Here is a 21,698-nt window from a genome sequence, read left to right on the forward strand (position 1 = left end):
CTATGTAAAGACCTTCTTATCCAAGAATAGCAGTAGTAGTAACAATTCTGATATACTGTAAAACCACCAGAATCTTTTTTTGACACAAACTTTTGGCCTTACCGTCCAGAGCTAGATTAAATGACTAAAAACAAAGAACAAATGACAATGATTTTATCAGCTCATATGGGGCTGTAAAAAATGACATCTTTGAGAAATCATTTGACTTGCTAATAAATACTGAAATGAAATGGCAAAGAAAAAAGAAGAAAAAAGAAAAGTTTAGCTGAGATAAGTTGAGCAGAAAAGACTGCAAACTCAGCAGAGAGCTGCAGTCGAGTGAATATTTGTAAGAGGTGAGCTTGAGGTGAGCTGTGGCTCTGCACTGAATCTGGATGAACTGCATTATGGCATTTTTAAGTGCTTAAAAAGAAGGCAGGTGGACTTTTTGGTTTCTAAAGAAGCTTCTCTTCTCATCCAAGAATACTCTGAGCAGTGCTATCAGGGGGGGGGGGAATCCCTCTGCACTCACCTAGTACAATTCAGTCCTCCAATCTATTTGGCAAGGGCCTCGAAAAACAATCATTCTGGCCATGCACCACTGCCTCCCATTATCAGTCTCATTTACCCACATTTGTCTCTTACATTTTCCTTTCCTCCTCCTCCGTCTTGCTTCCATCTTGTCTCCCTTTAATTGTCTTTGTCTTTCTTTGTCCCTGCCATTGTTGAGCTCTTGCTTTGTTCTGCTTTTTCTCACCTCTTCCTTGTTCTGCTCGCCTTACTTCCTCTTCCTCTATTTTATTTGCTGATTCCTTTCTTCAATTTCTGTTTACTCCTGTCCTCTCCACTCTGTGGTGGAAACTCGGAGCGGTTCCCTCCAGTCCTACCCAATCTTCATTAACAGACTCCTTCATTTCATCTGCTGCTAACCCATTCAACACCACTTGTTTAATCTCTGTTTACCCCCACCCTTCCCAAACCTAAAACATACACACCCTCACATAATCTATAATTGAATCCTTCACACACACTAGAGTCCCAGCATGGCTAAGATGCCAATTTGAACAGCAGCACACGGTTGCACAGTCGCCCTCTCTTGTTCTGACTCCCATGTCCTCTCCACAGATGGCTATAACAGGAATTTCATTCTTTTTCTCAGTATCCATTTAATTAGCTGGACTCGTATCACGCGGTGTAATGTTTGTCTTCACAAAGGGAGTGCAATAGGGGCAGGGGGAGAGGCACCAGTTGAACACAATTTTATACATACATTTACAGCAAAAGGCTACATGCTAGCCTTGGCCCTGACCCGAAGGAGAATGTTTTCTGAGGAGAGTACAGCAGCTTGTACAGTAACTACTGCCATTCTTTTCTGCTACAATGCTTGTTTTCATTCAGAAACAAAGAAACGTAGACGCAGCGTGGAGCCATTTACAAGATTAGTGTTGTGTTGTGGTGGTTCTGCCTTTGGCAGTGTGTGCTAGTTGTTTTTTTTTTAAACATTTGCATAAATTAGTAACTAAAAGCCTAATATAACAGAATACAGTTCAACAGCTGTATTTAAAAGTCCCTTATCAGCAAATATTTGATTTGCAAAATACTTTGATATGTAAAATATTGAGAATTATCAGGAAAGGCTGCTTCATTATGGCAAAAGAAATCAACCTGCAGCTGTGTGGCAGTATCCTTCTTGTGCGCTGCAGCCTCAGCAAGTCTGGCATGTTAGCATATGCTGCAGGTTCTGGTTGGAGCTGCCCTCCAGCTCTTTGTGGAGCTCCAGGGCAGAAGAAAGGGTATCAATGCCAACTGGAGTCCAAGATGCTAGAGAAGGGAGAAGATGAAAGGACCGGAGCTAACTGAACTTTGAAAATAACTCCAGATGAACAGAATCCAGTTTTGGGGATTTCTTTACCTGGATGATTTGAGCATACTTTGTCATGTTATCTTAGAAAGGACTCGAATAACTACACATCTGTGACACGGTTAAATGCTTATGCTAGCTCACTACACAAAGAAAAGAGCAGCTTTACTGTGACAACACAACAACCCACTTACTTCCATAAAGTTCATCTTTAGTTCTTCCAGAATTGTTTTGATAGATGATTAATCTTTGAAGTGGAGTATGAGTATAAAAACAAGTGATCATTTTAATCCTGTACTTTTTTTTCTTCTTTTTTTTTAAACTGGCTTGTGTGTCACACTAATTTAAAAAAAAAAAAAGTGTCGCTCTTTGCTGCTTAAAGTGCTTTTTATACAAAGTCTCTCTCTTGACTTGACTTAAATTATAGACCCAATGAGCTTGCCAAAAAACAGTGTAATTGGGCCGTGGTTATTACTGGATTGTGGGTTTAAAAGAAAAAAAAAAAGGAAGATAAATGGGCTTGTGGTGGGATTAAATCAATGATCAGGGCATGTAATATTAAATCTGTCTCATCTCTCATAGTGCAGAAGATCTCATCTTAATTTGTTCTGTCATGCCAAGCCAAACTGCACCACGAGGCTTTAAAATATTGTCACTTTTCCCACAAACAAAGCTAAGATCTATCTTCTAATGGATGAGATTTATAATCAGATAGAGCAGCCTGCCCCATCTGCCAAGTAAAGAACTGCTCGAGGACTGTTAATTTTTTGCATTTGGGTTGATTGGCTGACCAATGGGCTGGCTAGCTTGAGGAGGTGAGACCACCTTGGTCTGGCAGTTATCGATTTCCCCCATTTTCAGCTTATCTTACGCGTTGCTGGCTACGATAAAGCTTCTTGACAACATCGCACACTGCCGTTCTCCCTGGTAGTCTCTCTGAGATTGATCATTTTAAAGGTCACTGTTGAATGCGTTTCTGTTGTGAAGAGTGAGTGTGTGTGTGTGTGTGTGTGTCTGTGTGTGTACTTTTTCTTTTTTAATGTAAATGTGTACTCTTACTTTCTGTGTCACCCCGTGGCTCGGAAGAAGAGCTTGTTTACAAGATGTTGCCTCTGGTCTACTCTGAACCAGCCTTATCTCTCTGACGGCAGCTGGCTGTTCCATATCGGCTATGATCATTGCGCTGTGATTATTAAACTTCTTTCAAGGATTAAAAGTTATGTATTTTTAGCACTTTCAGCCATACTAAGTGTACTAAGCTCTCTCTCTCTCCTTTTTTTTTTTTTTTACACAAGCTTCTGATTTGATGGTGTTTCAGCAGTGAATAAAGCAAATAAAGTAAACCAGCAGGGCATAGGGCTGTCTGCACTCCATGCCCACATATCATATTTTTCTGGTGTATTCTGAATAGTGCCGAATGTCATTATAACAGAAGGTATACATATCCTTTTTTATGTTGAATTATACATGGTCAAAAAACTGCTTTGAGGCTTGAATTGTTTTCTGCTCTCCGTTTGTCCTCTTAGGTTAAATCGGTGAAGACAGGCTCCGTATTCTGGACCATTGGCTGTTGTCTGTCCTATTTCTACATGGTAAGAATATTTTGCATACAAACTCAAACACAATGGGTAACTTAGTAGGGTTCTGACTAATTTAAACCTGCAAAACTGATTGATGCTAACCCTCTTTAGTATGTTTTTTTTTTTTCATTTTATAGTGAATAAAATGCATAATGCATTGTGTCTCAAAGTCATTGTAACAGGCGTACTTCCTGTCTTCTAACGACCATACAGTGTAGTCGATAATAAAAGTAATTGGAGCCTAGTGTAATTAAGATTATCAGTTCTGGTTCCAGGCTTCTTAATAGCGACTCTTGACAAATAATTTCTTTCGATTTCTTATCTTGCTATTTATTACTATTGGATTTTTTTTTTGCATGACTGCCATAACATCACGATCATAAAATCACCTATCATTCCAATTTTTGTGCTTCAGTCCTTCAAAAATGTAAACTAACATATATGCAGCAGCAAATTTGTTAGGTACGCGTGTTCCACTGCCTGTTAAATATCTAATTACTCAATCACATGGTGGCAACTCTGTATATTTAGGCATGTAGACATGGGCAGGATACCTGCTGAAGTTCAAACTGATGCAGTTTGAACTTGGAGTTGAAAATTTAAGTGACTTTGAAACAAGTAGTCTGAGTATTTAAGAAACTGCTGATCTGCTGGGATTCCGCCCCACACAACCATTTGTAGGGTTTACAGAGAATGGCCTGAAAAAGAGAAAATATCCAGTGAGCGGCAAGACATTTACTCTGGGCGAAAATGCCTTGTTGATGCCAGAGGTCAGAGGGGAATGACCTGACTGCTTCAAGCTGATAGGATACCAACAGTAACTCACATAGCCATTCGTTACAACCAAAGTGTACAATTGTTTAAATACCTGAATATTGCTGGCCACGTTCATTCGTTCATGACCACAGTGTACATCATCTGATAGCTGCTTTCAACAGGATAACATCACAAAGCTTGAATAGTGTCCAACAGGTTTCTTGAACATGCTCAAATTGCCTCCACAGTCACTAGATCTCTATCCAGTAGAAGACCTTTGGAATGATGTGGTGCAATTGTAGATTTGCATCACTGATGTGATTTGCAGACAAATCTGCAGAAACTGTGTAATGCTTTCATGTCAATGGAGACCAGAGGCTGAGGAATGTTTCCAGCAACTTGTTGAACCTGTGCTACAAAGAATTAAGGCAGCGGTGAAGGCAAAAGGGAGTCCAACTGCGTACCTGAAAGGTATACCTAGTATTTCATGAGTCTATATTATATATGAAGCAACTTCCTAATAGAACATTTCACAATAGTTGCGCTAGAATGCGCTGGTACCGGTGGATTCTGAGGAGACATTATGTTCTCATGCTGTAGGATGTGCTTCATCCTGGCGGCCAGACTTTCTCCCTGCTGTGGAATAATTTTCTTACACTGCAGCTGACGTCTGTAAAGTGCTACCTGCGGCTCTTGTCTGCGATTTCTAAGATCCTTGAATACTATATTTAAATACGTGCTGATTGAACTATTCAAAACACAGGTCCTTTGCCTTTGGTTCATAGAACTAGCCTGTCTTTCTTGGCATGCTCCACTGTGTGTGTGTGTGTGTGTGTGTGTGCGTGCGCGCTAATTCAGAACTGGGCCATAATTAAAAAAAAAAAAAGAAGAAAAAGAGAGGAGCAGAGATGGTAGCATTGGAATGGCTGTCCACTCAATCTAGCAGTCACATGGTGTTGCATGGAAACTTGGAGGGACGGTTTATCCGGTGTTTCCTGCCTTATTTATGAATCCGGGCACAAGCTCATCCAGGGAGTTGACGACAGGGATTAGATAAAAAGACGGTCCAAGCACAGTGCGTCAGGGACAGATTGTTTGCATTTTTTTTCTTGGTGTGTGTGTCACGGTCACGAGTGCCTGTGAAATCTCGGGCTTCTGGCTCATTCCAGACTAAATCTCTGTGGCCATCAGTGGGAGAGATGTCAAATGAAACAGATTACCAAAATCCAGCTTCATCGATCAGACTCTGTCCAGTGGGTGTGTGGACAGATAGGACTACAGAGAAGAGTAGTGGAAGGGTGAATAGATGAGAGAATGGAGACAAAGGGATGGAGAGATAAGCAGGGGGCAAAAAGATGGTGACAAATACAGAATGATAAGACACCACAAGGAGAAAACATTGCGATGTTCTAGATGGAAGGGAACACTGTGTCTCCATGCTTCTTTCTCCTTATTACTACTTCCTCTCCTTCACACCTGCTCTCTCTCTCTCCCCCAATGTTTCTCTGTACTGTCTGCAGCTAACCTCCCTCTGCAGATGAACTAGGTTTGTACATCTCCAACAACACCAAGGTCCTAACAGCACCCGCTTTCTCATATTGCACACAAAGAACTGCAAACACTGGCTAACCCGCCTTTATTTATTTATCTTTAACCCACTATATCATGTGATGCTGTCAGTTTAATCAGGAAATGGCCAAAACTATGTTTTCCCCTGGGGCTTAATTGAATGTGTCATTTTCAAGGCATATATGGAGACAGAGGGTGAAATCCCCTGCCTAAATGTTGGTATAATCAGAAGAGAGGGGGCAGAGAAGGATGAGATTAAGAAGAGGATCTGAGCAGTTGGAAAGACTGATGGACGGGAGCCACAGGAACCTTTCTGGCAGCTGTGCAAAATCCTCCTTTCAACCCTCCAGCGGTGAGGCTGGAGTAAAGGAGGGAGAAGCTGTAGAGAGCAAAAACAGATGCATGCATCAGCTGCGCTGTCTGCTTGTTAAATCCAGAAGCACTGGCTTATTCTTACTTTTAAACCCTCCTATAGTAAAGAAGCCTGTAATTTCAGGGCATGTCTGCAGCTCCTTCACTTAATCAGGTATTTATTTCTTGTCCTGAATGCTAGGGCTGTACCTGAGTTTTGGATTATGTCAGTTCACTGCATTGTCAGTACATTTAGCGACTTTATAGTCCTCTTGCATTATTTTATTTTTCTATTTGAAAGTGATGAGCTGTTACACTGATCCATCATCTCCAAATGACAGAAAATTGAAAGATTACATTACTGTGCAAAGGTGTATAGCTGTCCCTCTTAATATTTTGCTTCCAGTCAGCCAGACTTGCTTGGCATTTTGAGGTTAGTCTTGAGTGAAAGTTCTCTAGGTTTTCTGAAGGTTTTGACGTTTTCCTTTGGACATTAGCTGCTTTTTCATTCATACCTGATCGTTTTCAGATGAGCACATGTGTATTTCTTTGGTTTGTGTTTAAGCCAAAACACTGACTAAAATCATTCAAGCATCAAAAACACAAGAAGCCATTCTCAACAAAGGTAAACTGGGAGAAAAAGCTGATGTATACCAAATTATCAATATAATTAGATTAGATATCTTGTAGACATGAATTACAGTAGGTTGACTCATCATATGTGAATCAGTCTCTCCCACTGGCATTGCATACGTTCTTTCCCTTCATGCGGGAAGTGAGAACTGAACTCCCTGGTGTGTTTCTCTCTGTCGTTCACCAGTACGAACTTGGAGCGCTGTGGAGTGAGTATGCTAGCATGTCTTGTGTGTGTGTGTGTGGGCCCCACAGTATGCATTATGGAGGGGGAACAATACAATTTATTTCCCTTTTTTTTGTAAATAATCAGTGGTTCCTAGTGAGGGCACGTAGCCTGCAAACACTTGTGTACAGATGGATGTCCACACATCGTGCACACACCCATTCAGAGTAAAGCCCTTCTCTGTGTTGCGTGCTGTGTTCTCTATAGCCTCTTCAGAGTGGCCCTGTGGTCATCAGATAAGCCAGCTATGAAATGCAGAGAGCGATAACGGCTAAAAGACTTGGCTCCAAACATTTTCTGATTCCTGCCCTCTGCTGTTACCCTGTGGCTCGGGCTAGACTGTCGTTTAGAGCTATAATTTCAAATGGAGCTTGTTCCTGCTCTTTCACACAGGATTGTCTTTTATCATGAACATTAGACAAATCCATGGTGCAAATCCGTGGACTTAATTGCAGTTCGTCACCTGCCATTATCAGTTTAAAAGAAAAATATTTTTTCTGCTGTTTTGTGATGTATTTAAAGCTATTTAGTGAATTTTACCTTTAAACATGGAAGCATAGTCACTGTTATTGTGCTTATTGTACCATTTAGCTCAAAGCATCATTATCCTCAAGTGTAGTCTCAGAGAGAAGTCTTGATTAAAAATATATTGGGCTTGGTGCTAATTTCTCAGGATATCAAGCATGGAAATCTATTTCTGGCTCCATGTTCCAGTATGCCCTGCGTTACAGCTCATTTGGTACAGAAACTCTTAAACCTTTCATTTTCTACAGCTGTAAGACAAAAATGTGCTCATTTCGTCCACAGATCGATTCTGGGATGGGAGACCCCCACCCTCAGGGGGCCTGACAAGCTGGTGTACTCCCAGTCTGGAAAAATGTATCAGGAAGGGTATCCAGCGTAAAATCTTTGACAAATGAAGCATGTGGATCCATCCACTGTGGCAACCCCGAGGGAAACGTGGGAAGCAGCTGAAAGTATCAGTACAAATGATAGTGACCTCACTTTTTTGTGTTAATAACAATTAGGCCATTGGAATTTCTCCAGACTTCCGCTTCCACGCTTGTGGCCTGATTCTCTTATACCCAAAGCGGAAAAGCAAGTTTTTAAAAAAGTGTTGTTGTAACGTTGAGTCGTTAATGCATTTAAATAATGTTCTATTCAGAGCGATAAATATTTTAAACGGCCTGTTTTCATTAAGTTTAACCTGATGGAAGGAGGTGGTATACTTGATTTATTTTATTTTTTTAAATTAACACAAGCGACATATGGACTTATTTTATTACCCTTTTCTTTAAAAAGGGGCACATTCAGGAGAGAGCAGCAGTCCTAATGAGCTGTTTAGAGCTACATTTTATTATAGCCGTGGCTGCTTAATACTTCAGGGAGATCGGTTAGTCTTGGTTCTATATTGTGTGGGAATATTGATTATTAAACACTCCTCCACATTATTCAAACTCCCACTCTGCATTATCTGTTTTCCTGACTCTGTCATGCTTATACAATTTGCTGGAGACGATGTTGCGATTGGTTCGAGCTAGCTGCTAGTGCTTCCTGGATGGTAATGTCATTGGCTTGACGGGCAGGGATGTAAACATCTGCTCAGCTGCTCAAAATAGACTTTGTAGCATCATCGTGACAAAATGGAGTGCCGGACATAACTGACACACACGTACATAATGTTGTGTTTGGCAAACACAGCAGACATGTTGCATTTGGTCGAGTGCAGCAGCTAGCCTCTGTCACTGTGCTCCTACTGGGATGTTTACAATTAGTTCCCAGCCAGTCAGCAGCAGGGACTCGATTAGCCATCCTTGTGTCAACAGTGAAAACGATACTTAAATTGAAGTCATCTCTTGCATCCACATAAGTCACGGTCCGCCTGTTACTAATTGACTGTCAACATCTGAGTGAACAGATGCGAATGACTGCCAAAAGATAATTACACTTGCGAGGAACTTATTTAGAAATTTTCCTTTGGCTCTGTTTATTCATTGCGGGATATTGTCGTTTATCAATTAGACATGACGCATGCTTATTTTTCCTGTGATTGTGAAAGTGTAATGAATGATCTTTTCAGCACATTTAACAGGTACAATGGGGGATCTCTCTCAAAAGCTGTTGTGAAACAGTTTGCATATGTTATTCTGATTCCTCCCTCTCTGCTCTCTTGGCCTCTTTCGAGGTTTCACATTCTGGCACGAACATGCTTTCACTTTTCCTCCGCCGCTCGCTCTGCCATGCTTTCACTGTGTACTTTCACTTTTTCTCCATCCTGTTCTGTCTAATGCTCTCACCATTTCCATTTGCCCTTTGCAAGTACAGGCAACTGAAAACTTGTCAGTGATGGGTTTTTTCTTTTTCTTTTCTTCTCTTCCCCACTTTTGGGGCCATAGTTTTATGGCCCCCACATCCACAGTTGTGAAACCCAGCAGACCTCAGAAACTGTATAATTTTAGTAGCGCTTTTAAAGTTATTGGTGCATCTAACATGTAAAGTATTACTGCCAGCCTTTTATTGAATCTGTATATGTCTGTTTTTCTTTTTACAGCAGTGTGCCTGCATTTAATAGTGAAGCAGCAGTAAAGAAGATTTTACATCCGTTGAATTAGTCTGTTCAGGTTTTGGTTGGTCAGAGGATCCAAGGCAGTAATAGTCATTGCCTCGAGCTCAGAGACGCTGCAGTGGCCTTTTTTTTACGGTTTTGGTTGACATTATATAGAGTGAGCCATTAGCTGATTGTAATTGATGATAAAAGTAAATGCTTTTTGCAACAGTTGTTTATGACTACTTCTGTTTGAAGCTAGTGAGGAAACGTGAGGTTAAGTGGTTTGAACAGTTTGAATTAACACAACAGATTGAATGTTGCCAGATGTTTAACATTCATTTGGGGGTTCCAACACTGTTGCAGAGGAAAACGTAGCCTACATGAGCCATTTTAATGCTTCTAGTTCTATGACTGCACAGTTTTGCCTTTCTATTAGAGATAGGATTTTACACTAGACAGCTGGTTGCATTGTTCTTTGTTTTCCCTGTTTCTACACAAGCACCGACTCTCACAGCAACACACAGGCTGTATTGGTGTGACACCCGGCAGTTGTTAGTATTCTTCAGATTTTGTTGTTTAGTGATGGTTGCCAAGCAGCTTGTAGACACATGACTGTCACCTTCTGGTGCCAGTGTCATATGTCATGTCATATGAAATCCAAGCACTCGTAAAAATGTGTTTTTCTTTCTTTTTCTTTCCTTCAATTTTTTAATGACTTAATGAGCATTGAAGTCTTAAACATACCTATATTAGTTTCTTTACAAACTTTATGCAAAGACAGACTTTTCGGTCCAGTTAAAGGGAAAAAAGAGATAATTTAGAGCGTGGTTACCTTTTGATTGGCATGTTATGAGAATAGTGTCCTCGCTTTCAAAGTTAAACACACCCGCTCGCTGACGATCAGCTTTAAGCGCCAAACAGTGACAATGAAAATGCCAAACATGAGACCACAAAGCAATGCATGACAAAATCATTGGTACCTCCGTGTTTTACACGGGCACCACCCACCCACCACCCACTCACAAAAAACTGAGTAATGATGAATGTCCGTTTACTGACATGTCTGTGTATTTGTGTTCTAGGTGTCGGCGTGGGGAGGTTACGTGTTTATTATCAACCTGATCCCGCTGCATGTGTTTGTGCTGCTCCTGATGCAACGCTACAGTAGGAGAGTCTATATCGGTAAGATGGTCACACACGCCAAACACGAGCACAGAGCGTGCGACGACGACAACTTTCACCGTGCGGCTTGATATTTAAAACTCGCCCACATACCCGACTCTGTATTGGAGACTCCCTCGTGTTTTTAGATCTTCTCTCATTAGAATATGAATGTGGGAACTATACAGGAAAACCACCGCTCATGCACACATGCATCTCGCAACATGGCTGCCCGAGCATTTGACCCTGAAACAAGCTCAAATGCCCAGTCACGCCTGTGCCCGTCTCTCACAACAGCAAGCATCATCAGCAGACACCTATACACCCACACACCACTTAGCAGTAAATGTATCCACCTGCTACCTGATCCTCTTTATTCTTTATTTATTTTTCTATTCTTTGCATATAGCGGAGGTAGAGAACCGGTGAAGTGGGTAGGCTTGTTATCCCACAGATAACATCAGAGCTTCACGAATGCATGTGGTGGCTCCAGCACGTTATCCGTTGCCTCGGAGAACCCTCCACCGTCCTCAGCTCGGGATGAATTCATAGCAGACGCCACTATTGTGGTCAAGATAAATGATACCATGTCAAGTATCATCTCTGCATGATTATATGTTGTACTCACTGTAACTGGTAAGCACAGTCTTTGAGCACTGAAAATAAATTATCGGCTCTTCACCGTAAGAGGGCTTTGACCTACCTTTGCTCCTACAACAATTAAACTCTGCTTGGTGAAGCAGGGCTGTTAGAGGAGCTGGAAAAATTTCTACAGTCTTCCCTGTTCCTCAAGAATAGCTGCCTCATTCATCATGCCGCTTTTCGTAGTAAATGAAAGATGGGGAAATATATTTGTAGACTTATTCCGATGACAGAAAAAGACACCTGCTCTATTCCTTACCGCCTCTTTTCAGAGTCAGGTGTTGTTCAACTGCAATGAAGGAACACATAAAAAAAGCAGGGAGGTTTAAAAAAAAGAAAGAAAATCCTAGTTTAATAAAATGCCTCGTAGCCTGTTCCCTCGCAATTCGTCTCTGTCTGTCATGAGTCAATAGCAGATGTGTGGAGAGAAAAAAAGATCGCTGAGGGCGGTCAGAGCTACTTCAAAAACGAGGCACACTCTTCAGGAAGAGTATGAAATCTTAATTAAAGTGGTGCATCTGCGAATTGGTTTCCTGAAGCTACAATGGTGGGAGTTGCACTGTTCTCAGCACTGTCATCTCACTTCGGGCCTCCCGACCACACCGCGCCGAGCCAACTCCCATTTTCTCAGTAAATGACATTGGATTAGGTATTTTGTATTTGCTCCCTCTGAGGTACAACAGTGAAAATCAATAGACTTTAAATACCCCTACCGAAGTTGATTTCCCTCAGTCGAACCCAAATTGTGCTTTTTTTTTTCTCTTAGTGTCGTTTTATTTGAATGATTTTACCTGTTTCTCCGCTGTTCTCCTCTCTACAGCTTACAGCACTTTCTACATTGTGGGCCTCATACTGTCCATGCAGGTCCCTTTCGTCGGCTTCCAGCCAATCAGGACGAGTGAGCACATGGCTGCTGCTGGTAAGTCTCACCCTCTGTACCTGCAGTATGAATGATCCTCTATTCAGCCTGGAACAACAGGTTCCCCTTTACAAAGCTCAAGCCACCTGATGATGAAGTCAGCAGTATTTGGAAGATACTGCTGCTCTTTATTCCAAATTTATGACTCACTCATAAACAGATGTCACAAATACATGAATGTAAAAGCATATTTCTCTTTATCCTACCTAAAGCAGGAACAAGCAGTTATTTGTGCTAACAGCTGATCTAATCAGTATGTTTATATTGACTGAACAAATGTTCAGACTGTTCCCTTTAACTCGGATAAAACACTTCAGTTATTATGTGCCTTGAATTTCAATAGAGTAGTTTGGAGACCAACACTGTGTGAAATGTGGTTGAATAAAATAATTGAGCAATATATCTCTCAGGACCTTGCTCATCATATGGACGCATTGCAGAAATTATAATTCAAAGCTGTTATTTCAACTGTCTGCTGTGACTGTCAGGGAATTTCTGCCACAACCATAGACTGTAAATAAGAGATGGATGTAGCCACCATGACATCACCTGTTAGTTAGTGATATCCCATTTTAACGCCTCAGACTGAGCGTTATGCCCATTGCAATCTTGGAGTTATGAAACCAGAGGTGATGAGTGAGTAAGCCGGCTGCTCCCTTGTGTCCCAAGGGGTCACCACAGGGAATGGATCCGATATCTGATTTGGCACAGATTTTATTCCAGATGCCCTTCCTGATGTAACTCTCCCCGTTATCTGTGCTTGGCACCTGCACAAGGAATACACTAGTCTATGTCCTGAGGCTGGGTTCGTCTCCCCCCTCTTGGGCTTACCCCATCTTTCACTTCCAAATGTGATAACCTTTACAACAGTGCTGAATCAAAACCTGAAGAAATGCGCTCATAAGTTAGTGACCTGCCACTGACAAAGTAGCCATAGCATGAAACATGCCCTACTTTATCATATTTTACCCTAAATAGGACCATAATTTGCAAGTTGAATATCATTCTGTATAAAATGGTGCTTTTCTGCTCGAGCACTCAAATCACTTTGTACAACGTACTTCACCCATTCACGTAAGCACTTTTTTTCTACCTGCTTTCTATCTAACATTCACTCTCAGATGAATGCATCTGAAGTTCAATCATTCTGATTAGTAGATGAATTAAATAAGATTTGAACCCAGTGTTTAAGGCCTGGAATTTCACTTCAAGTCACTTCATCTGCATTTAAATAGCACCAAATCACAACAGCAGTTGCCTCAAGGTGCTTTATATTGCAATGTAGAGACCCTACAATAATACAGGGGAAAAAAACAATCAGGTGGCCCCTTTTAAGAAAGAACTTGGCGACACTGGGAAAGAAAAACTCCCTGTTAACAGGAAGAAACTGTCCTTCCTTCAGACAGAAGCAGGCTCAGGTTGGTTGTGTGTGTGATGAGAAAGGCATCAGGAAAATTATAAAGTGAGCTAAAGAATTGTTTTTTTACTAAACTTTTTTTCAATCTTTTTTCTCCAGCAAGAGGTGTCGCCTCCTGCTGACAGTGAACGATATTGCAGGTTCATTTTCACTTACACACTTGTTTATAAACTGTGGCCACAAATGGAAAGTTAGGTCTCATTGCAGTTGTTTGTCTATTAAAGCTGGAACTGTGCAGGCTTGGTTGATGTCCAAAGCACCCTCTGGTGATTGCACATGCTCTAAGAGTGGTTGGCTGCTGCAGGAATTGAATCCCCTTGTGCCTACAGTGATAGTCACGCTCTGTCTGCAGGAGAACATTGGTACATCTATGAAATGGATATGGGTAAGCACCTACATGCCACCCATATGAGCTTAGCTCTTTAAGCACTGTTCATTTTGGCTTGTGGGTAGCTTATTAAAGCTTGTTGAGTATCGTCTCTCAAGTGTGAGCCCCATCTGCTTGCTGACAGCATGGATGGGTGCGTACATATGTGCACGATTCATTTACGTTGTTGGCAGCTTTAAGAAGATGAGCGGAGGCCTTTTGGAGAATTCACTTAACGCCACAGCAGGTAGGTGTACTCTGAAGTGTCCCTGTTTTCCTGGATCTCTCCAACACAAACAGCATTACGAGAGGCTTTGAAGAATGCACCATCAAAAATCATCTCTGCCTCTCTGCGTTTTTGGCTCCCCGCTCGCTCTCAAAGAGCAAGTGTGGTTTTATGTCGCTCTGGGTAGCAGCTGCTCAGAACATCTGGTGGTAGCATTCACGGAGCACAGTGGGAGGCAGGAAGAGAGTGACAGAGCAATGGACCTGTCGGTACCGCTGAGATGTCGGCCCCTGAGGCAGGAAAGCAGAGTGGCATGGTGTGACAAGCGTGTTAGCGTCATGGCGGCACTCCAGGAGACAGGCAGGGGCTTAACCTTGGAAATGGGTGAGACCTGCTGTAGGCGATCGCTGAGGGTGGAGAAAAGCAGGGAAATATCACAGAAGGTTTGTTGAAAGGTGGTAGGTGATGAAAAAGGAGAGGGGGGGATAACAGGATCTTTTCACGCTTTTCAATTTTTTTATATCAAATTTGCCAAACACAGGCACGCTGGGGAAAAAGAGCTCAAAAAAATGACAGAGGAAGGAAACGGGAAAAGCAAGTATAACCTAAGGGGCTGAAAAAGAATGACGAGACAATAAAAGGAGAAAGGTTTATTTACACACATTTGTTCCATGCATTTGAAATATGCTGTCCAGCAATATTCGTCTTTCACATCTACGTGAGTAGCCAGCAGGGCTGTTGTTGAGTGCTTTATGGGTATACTGTTTAAAATCACAGTGCTTCTCGACCGTGTAAGCTTGCTTTGCTCCCTGCAGAATGCAGCATCAGTAGGAACCTCCTCAAATATTCAGTGTGAGTTTCCTCTGTATGTTTTTCTCAGGTGTGTTTGCACTCCTCCAAGCCTATGCGTTCCTGCAGTACCTAAAGGACAGGCTGACCAGACAGGAATTCCAGACACTGTTCTTCCTCGGAGTCTCTCTCGCTGCTGGTGTGGTCTTCCTCACAGTGATCTATCTCACATACACAGGTCTGTATGTCCTGATGCACATGCTGCTTCCATACATCGTAAGCTGTCATTTGTTTGTTTTCAGTTCTCAGAGGGTTTTTTTTTTAAATCATCTTAAAGGGTAAAGTGTGTAAAATACCACTACTAGATGTGAGCAGTCAATTCTGTTTTCTTACCACTTCCATTTCAACTGCATAATCTTGGCTGCAGTAGGACTTGATCATTGTTTATCTACACTGAGAGTAGGCTGTCAGTCTGCTGTTTACCTCAGCTGTCAATATACTTTGTTTCCACATCTAATTACTTTGGAGGCTCTAAAACTTTGTGTTGAAAGCTGATACAAGTCAATGAGTCAGTGACGCTGACTTCCATCTGACAGCAATACTGAGGTTAGTTGTTGAGGATATGCTGAGTGGGTAAGGAAAGCTGTTTATGTTGTGTTACCTGCTGTTAGTGAAACTTTCTTTGAAGTGACTCGGCCACTTGTAGTCACACTGTTTTATTGGAGGGAAAGTGTGATATTTTTTCCCCCCCTTTTTTTCCCAGGACACTCGAGCCTAACATTAGCTAGCATAATGTAGTTGTGGCAATGTGGTAATCAATAAGCATGTTTATGCACATTTTCATGTGTTAGTCCTGACTTAAGTTGAGGAGATTAAGTTTGAGGTGAGGAGGAAGAGGAGGGGAAATGAGGAAGGAAATGGAGCAGCGGTGGACAATAGGAAAAACGCGATGACAAAGAGATGATAAAATATACAGGTGTAAATGTTGAATGGTTGCATGTAGTTTGAAAGAGTTCTCTGTGATCTTGAAATTAACTTAAAAGGAGTAATACATGGTGGCTGGTCTCTAACCACAAACATAAAATGCAGTTAGGCAGAACGGCGTCGTCCATCACAGCCACTGTATTCAAGATGGCCTCCACAAACTAGCGCCCACTCTTTTTGAAGACATAATTATACGCTCATCAATTTATGTTTGTAAGTACATTGTTCTTTTTTTTTTTTTCCTTTTAAATAAATTCTCAAAGTACTGACTGCACCTTATTCTTAGTAGTCAGATTTGTCAGATTTGTGCTTTCAGCTTCACTTTTAACAGTTTTATAAAATCAGCCAGAGCTAGCAAATTCAATCATGAGCTTTTAGTTTGGGAACAGTTTGAGAAGGTACAACTATTTTAATCATTTTAGCATGGCTTCAAGTTTACCAGCAGAATAAACAGTGTTCACAGCTGAGCATTGGTTAAACGTGCTTCCCACCCAGTCTAACAAATACAAAGATCCTCTTTGTTGAGAAATGAGTCTTAGAAAAAATGCAAATCAAACACAGATGGATGGTAGGTGCACTTACGTGGCAAGATTGGTTGAGAGACGGTCGGACCACTTCATAGCCGATGATTACTTTCTAATAAGACAAAGTGGAGGATGATAATGTTTTCATCCTGTGAAAAAAACGATTATTTTGGTAGTCGACTAGTCACCGATTATCTTTGCGATTAGTCGAGTAATCAGGTCATGCATCCATTGGACGTAAAACGTACAGCTTATTGCACCAGCAGCATCTGCTCTTATATAACTATCATTAGCTTATAGCTTGGAGTGTTTAAGGTATGTGCTAACTAAAAATAAAGACAAGATGATAGTTTATTCAATTTTAATGAAATTTGCAGATTGTTTCGGTGGAGCATCTCACACTTCTGATAATCAGTTGCCTGCCTGACGTTTATTCAGCTGTGTAAAAACTATAACTTTAATCTCAGCCAAACCGATTTACTCAGGAACAAATAAAATACGGAAAAAAACCAAACAATAACATTTTTAAGTTATCTAAGTGACTTATATATATGTTTAACCTGAGTAGCGAAAGACAGCGTTTGAAAACGATTAGCCGAGAGTCCGGTGTTCTCACGGGAGCTATCGAGCTGGTGGGTAACAGACGTCTCCAAACGTCGGAGCGCTTTTGTATGCGGTGTCTTGATAAACTGAGCAGATATTTGAGGTTTACACAGCTACATTCTCACCTGAAAATATGTTAAACTTTATTTTGTGACCCAGAAAGAATAATAAGAGTAATATTAAAACTAACTAGCTGCGCCATCCTTCTTCTTCTGGGTTTAACGGCGGCTGGCATCCTTGTACATGCAGTGCTGCCATCTTCCGTTTCAGTCCATTATTACACTCTTAAATCCTACTACTCATTCCTGTGTCTTTTGGGATCTTACAAAGCTTCAAACGATGCGTCGACTTAGGGCTGCTCGATTATGGCAAAAATGATAATCACGATTATTTTCACTGAAATTGAGATCGCGATCATTTGACGATATTTATTTAACAATAACAATGTATTGAATAATGACTTTAAAAAAATAATATAAAATAGTGTGCAAATACTGATAACAGTGCAAATGTTTGCAATATAAGAAATAAAGGAAAAATGTAAACTTATGTTTAGTGAACTTTGCAGTGTTGCTCTGTGGTGCAGCTACGTACAAACTGTGTCTACTTGATCCACGTCTGACACCGCGAACCCATAATGTTTCCACACCACTGAAGTTTGGTTTTTTCTACCTCTTTTCAACCAACGGCAGTCACTCTCCTCTCCAAATAACTTCTGCTTAGCTTCCCGAGCTTCCCTCGGCTCATCTTAATTGTTGTGACGCGTGTTCGAAATGCAGAGAGGTGCGCTCGATTTGCCACATGGAGCAGCGCGAGAGTAAAGCACGAGGGAGGTGCTAATAATTGGCTCAGTCATTTTTAATGATCGTTGAAAGCCCAGATCGTAATCGGGATTAAAATTCGATTAATTGAGCAGCCCTACGTCGACTGTTAAATTAGTCGTAATCGTGACTAGTCGACTAATCGTGGCAGCCCTAGTTGAGATTTGTTGGGCAGCTAGCCATTTGTGAAAGGAACCATTAACAAAATTTCAATGTTGATCCAGATCTGGGATTTCTGCCATTCTGCATTTTGTTTTCTTCTTTTAGCCAAAAGTTAGAGCGCTCCTAGTCTATTCCCCGATGATCTAACCTCCGGGCCTCTCCATCGGGTTTTTAACTCGCGCTCGTGTTTGTCAGAAAATGAAACCTGGAAGGCAAATGATAAACAAATATAAACTGATATGATTGCTGCAGCTTTGCTGTTAGAGAAAATTTGTGGAGGCTTGTGCTCCACCATGTGAACTGCTGTTTTTGATTGTGCCGGTTGGACCCCAGCGCGTGCAGCCAGCTGGTCAAACTTTATCCTTGTTGATGTTTTGCCCATTATTTTCAGTTTGTGGCCAAAGGGCTCGAGTTTCAGACGGTTTAAAACGTTGCCTTCTTGCTGTTTATTTATTGATTTTTCTTTTTTTCTTTCCCCCCCTTTTTGTCTCCTGCTGAAGGGTTCAGGTTTAAGAGCACAATTTGGCTGACTGATTAGACTTTAAAGGCCACACAAGTCTTTTACCGTCATATTTTAAAAGCATTAAGATATGGAGAATTTGGTACACAACAGCCCACAGAGGAAACTTTAAAACGATGTAATCTCACTGGATTTTCCGCCTGTATCGTGTGTGTTGCTTCAAACTGGCCTCATATGTTGTTAACTGATCAAATACAGAGTTGCTCGTAAGCGAATTTAATATGTATTTATTACACGACTGTCTACTTCAAAGTGCTTACAGATCAAGTCCATCTGTCAGAGAGTCTCGCATTAAGATCTTTAAGTAGGCCTTCCACTGTCTTCTCTAAATATCCAGATGTTGCCGAGTTCACCATTATGCGTGGGTATTTACCAAACCTCTTGATCCTTCCTGTTTCAAAGGCCCCTTTGACCTCATCTTGCATCTTTACAGATAAGTTTTCCGAATTCTAGAGCCCAACTTTGAAGATTCATTTTGGCAGACCCGCATCAGGTCATAGAGAGAGCACGAAAGAGTTTTCTCGTCTTTGATGTGGTTTATCGAGGCGATTTCCCATAAACGTGACCTCGGTGAGACTTTTTTCCAAAACAAACTTTGCTGCAAGTAAAAAAAAACAAGACATCTCTTTACTGCAAGATTTTCAAACTTGTGAAGGACATCTATGTAATGGAGAAATGTGCTCGCTCTCTCTCTCTCTCTCCTGCTGAATCTTAAAGGAAATCAATGTTGTGGGATTTTTTGTTTTGGAAATTACCATAACTGTTTCTTGTCATCACTTTTATTTCCTTTTTAGTTTATGTTCATTCGTCCATCCATGAAGCGTATCCCAGCTGTCATAGGGAGCGAAGGGGGACCAGTCTATTGCAGGGCTAACACATAGAGACAGACAAGCAGTCACACTCACATTCACATATAAGGGCAATTTAGAATAATCAGTTAACCTAACTCCACTAACTGCATGTCTTTGGACTGTGGGAGGAAGCCAGAGTACTCACACAAATGCAGAAAGGCCCAGGCCAGATGTTGGAGTTGAACTCAGCACCCTCTTGCTGCGAGGCAACAGTGCCAGCACCAGTTTATGTTCATATACAAGTAATAATATGAGGATAATAAAATGTATGAATAACTTAACTGCTTGATTTGTGAAAGAAATGGCATAGAAATGGTCTACATCTGTTATTGAAACTGTAGATTTGAGCCCCTGGAAATAGCTGACTATACAAAATGACTATTTCCTTAACGGTTATTTCAGATATCTTTAAATTAAAGCTAAGAGTCTCGTCTTGATTGCCATATTCCTGCAAATTATCTAGACTCCTCTGTCCTCTGGCTTGTACTAAGAGCAAAGACACGATGGCACATTATAGCCGACATAATGCTGGCATGCTTGGACTGTTAGGACCTTCGTGCCTTAGAATTGATTGGCCTCTCATATGGATGCAGAATCCCAGTCTCCTGAGGATAATTGCTTCATCTAATAAATGCTGTGATCTGTCTCCCATCTAAATGGAGCTGTGGGAGTTGAAGACAGCTTTTGAGGTGAGACTGCGCATGTCTCACTCCTCTGGTCTGTCAGGACATCCCCACTCCCCTCATTTCAAAGTCGGCAGCATTAGACCCGGGTGGGTTTTCTCTGTATCTTTAACTCTGAGCCAAGCATCGATTGATTAAATCAGTGTCATCCTTTAAATCAGCTCTCAGTAAAACACCATCTTTCTCTTGCCTGCATTCGTTAAGAGCTTTGTTCAGAGTTTTATAGATTAAACACGTTTTTCATATTATCGTTTAAAGAGCAGCACAGGACATGTCACAGCCGTATGTTGGTACAACATGACACAAAATCTAGAAAGATGTAAGAGTTTTAGCCCCCCCCCTGTGAGAGCCTACAACAGCCCGCGAGCAACAGTTCAGCTGAAATGTATTTCAGATCAAAGCTCAACCAAAATAAGACATTTGTATGCGCACATAAAATACCCTGTGCAGCTTAATTTGCAGCCTAAACGGTTTCAGTTACATTCATAAACAAGTCAATTCCAGTAATTAAGTAACATCAGCTGAATATATTCTCAGCACTGACACATTCTCCACCGAGAGCTTTCTGGGTTTGAACTACAGTTGGCAGAAAGTTTAGTTGTAATGTTGATTTAACTAAGTGATAACAAAGAAATTAATGCAAAAATGACCAATAATGACCAAAAAAAAGAACATATTTAGCTGTCAAGAGACATCCAGTGGAAGTTTATGACGTAATGATTTTATGACTTAGTTCCGTCTGATTTGTTCTGAAATACGGTGAAAACCCAACTGAGATTTTCACGGCTTTAATGCTAGCAGTATATTCTGCTCGTCATTCTTGTTATCCTCGGGCAGTCTGTGCTACAGATTTCCAGGCCAGTAGGTTGGATTATATATATTTTTTCTTTGTATTTATTGAGAGCTGCACACTTGGGCAGAGTTCGCCCTATAAATAATTACATATTGTTGCAACAAAGGGGAGGCAAATTAAAGTTTCTGTTATATTTTTGTTCCTCACAATGACGTGCTGTAACAAACAACTTTAATCTCGCTCGTCTTTATATTAACCCCTCCGAACCCCCAGTTGCAGTCCTCGTATTTCACGTCTGAAATGGAAAGCATTTAAAGATGAGCCTCTCTTTATTGATCATCTTTTTTTCTGCCTCTAGGATACATTGCTCCGTGGAGTGGTCGTTTCTACTCTCTCTGGGACACCGGGTAAGCTCTGCTGACCTTCACACTCTCGCTGTCGATGGGACGCTTGTTCAGCCGTGTGTGTGTGTGTGTGTGTGTGTGTCCTGAGATGGATATTACCCCCCTTCCCCTCTCAACATCCCAGAGGGGAAAACTGTAGAGCACAAGCTGTGTTGAAGTATTGTCTTACTCCCAAAAAGCACCAGGCAGTGCTATGTTTTCCAAACGCTCCACAGTATGTTTGATATTTCCGAATCAATGCCCCCCCCCCCTCCTAAATACCCCAGTTTGCTGACTAAAGCAGTAACTGATGCCTCCCCCCTTCCTTTCCTTCGGAGGCTGATACTAAT

General features: G+C 41.3%; 1 protein-coding gene across 1 annotated transcript in view; it reads left to right on the top strand.

Moving 5' to 3' along the window:
• Positions 1–21,698, top strand: part of LOC102201148 (dolichyl-diphosphooligosaccharide--protein glycosyltransferase subunit STT3B) — a 96,058-nt gene that overhangs the window by 61,338 nt on the left and 13,022 nt on the right. Inside the window, exons 4-8 of the mRNA XM_005740718.1 lie at positions 3,367–3,432; positions 10,586–10,685; positions 12,127–12,225; positions 15,116–15,262; positions 21,324–21,372. Of these exons, the coding sequence (XP_005740775.1) occupies positions 3,367–3,432; positions 10,586–10,685; positions 12,127–12,225; positions 15,116–15,262; positions 21,324–21,372 (461 nt within the window). The remainder of the gene's footprint in view (positions 1–3,366; positions 3,433–10,585; positions 10,686–12,126; positions 12,226–15,115; positions 15,263–21,323; positions 21,373–21,698) is intronic.

This window comes from Pundamilia nyererei, unplaced genomic scaffold, assembly GCF_000239375.1.
Source record: "Pundamilia nyererei isolate P.nyererei 1_Seehausen unplaced genomic scaffold, PunNye1.0 scaffold00102, whole genome shotgun sequence".
NCBI classification, from domain to species: Eukaryota; Metazoa; Chordata; class Actinopteri; order Cichliformes; family Cichlidae; genus Pundamilia; species Pundamilia nyererei.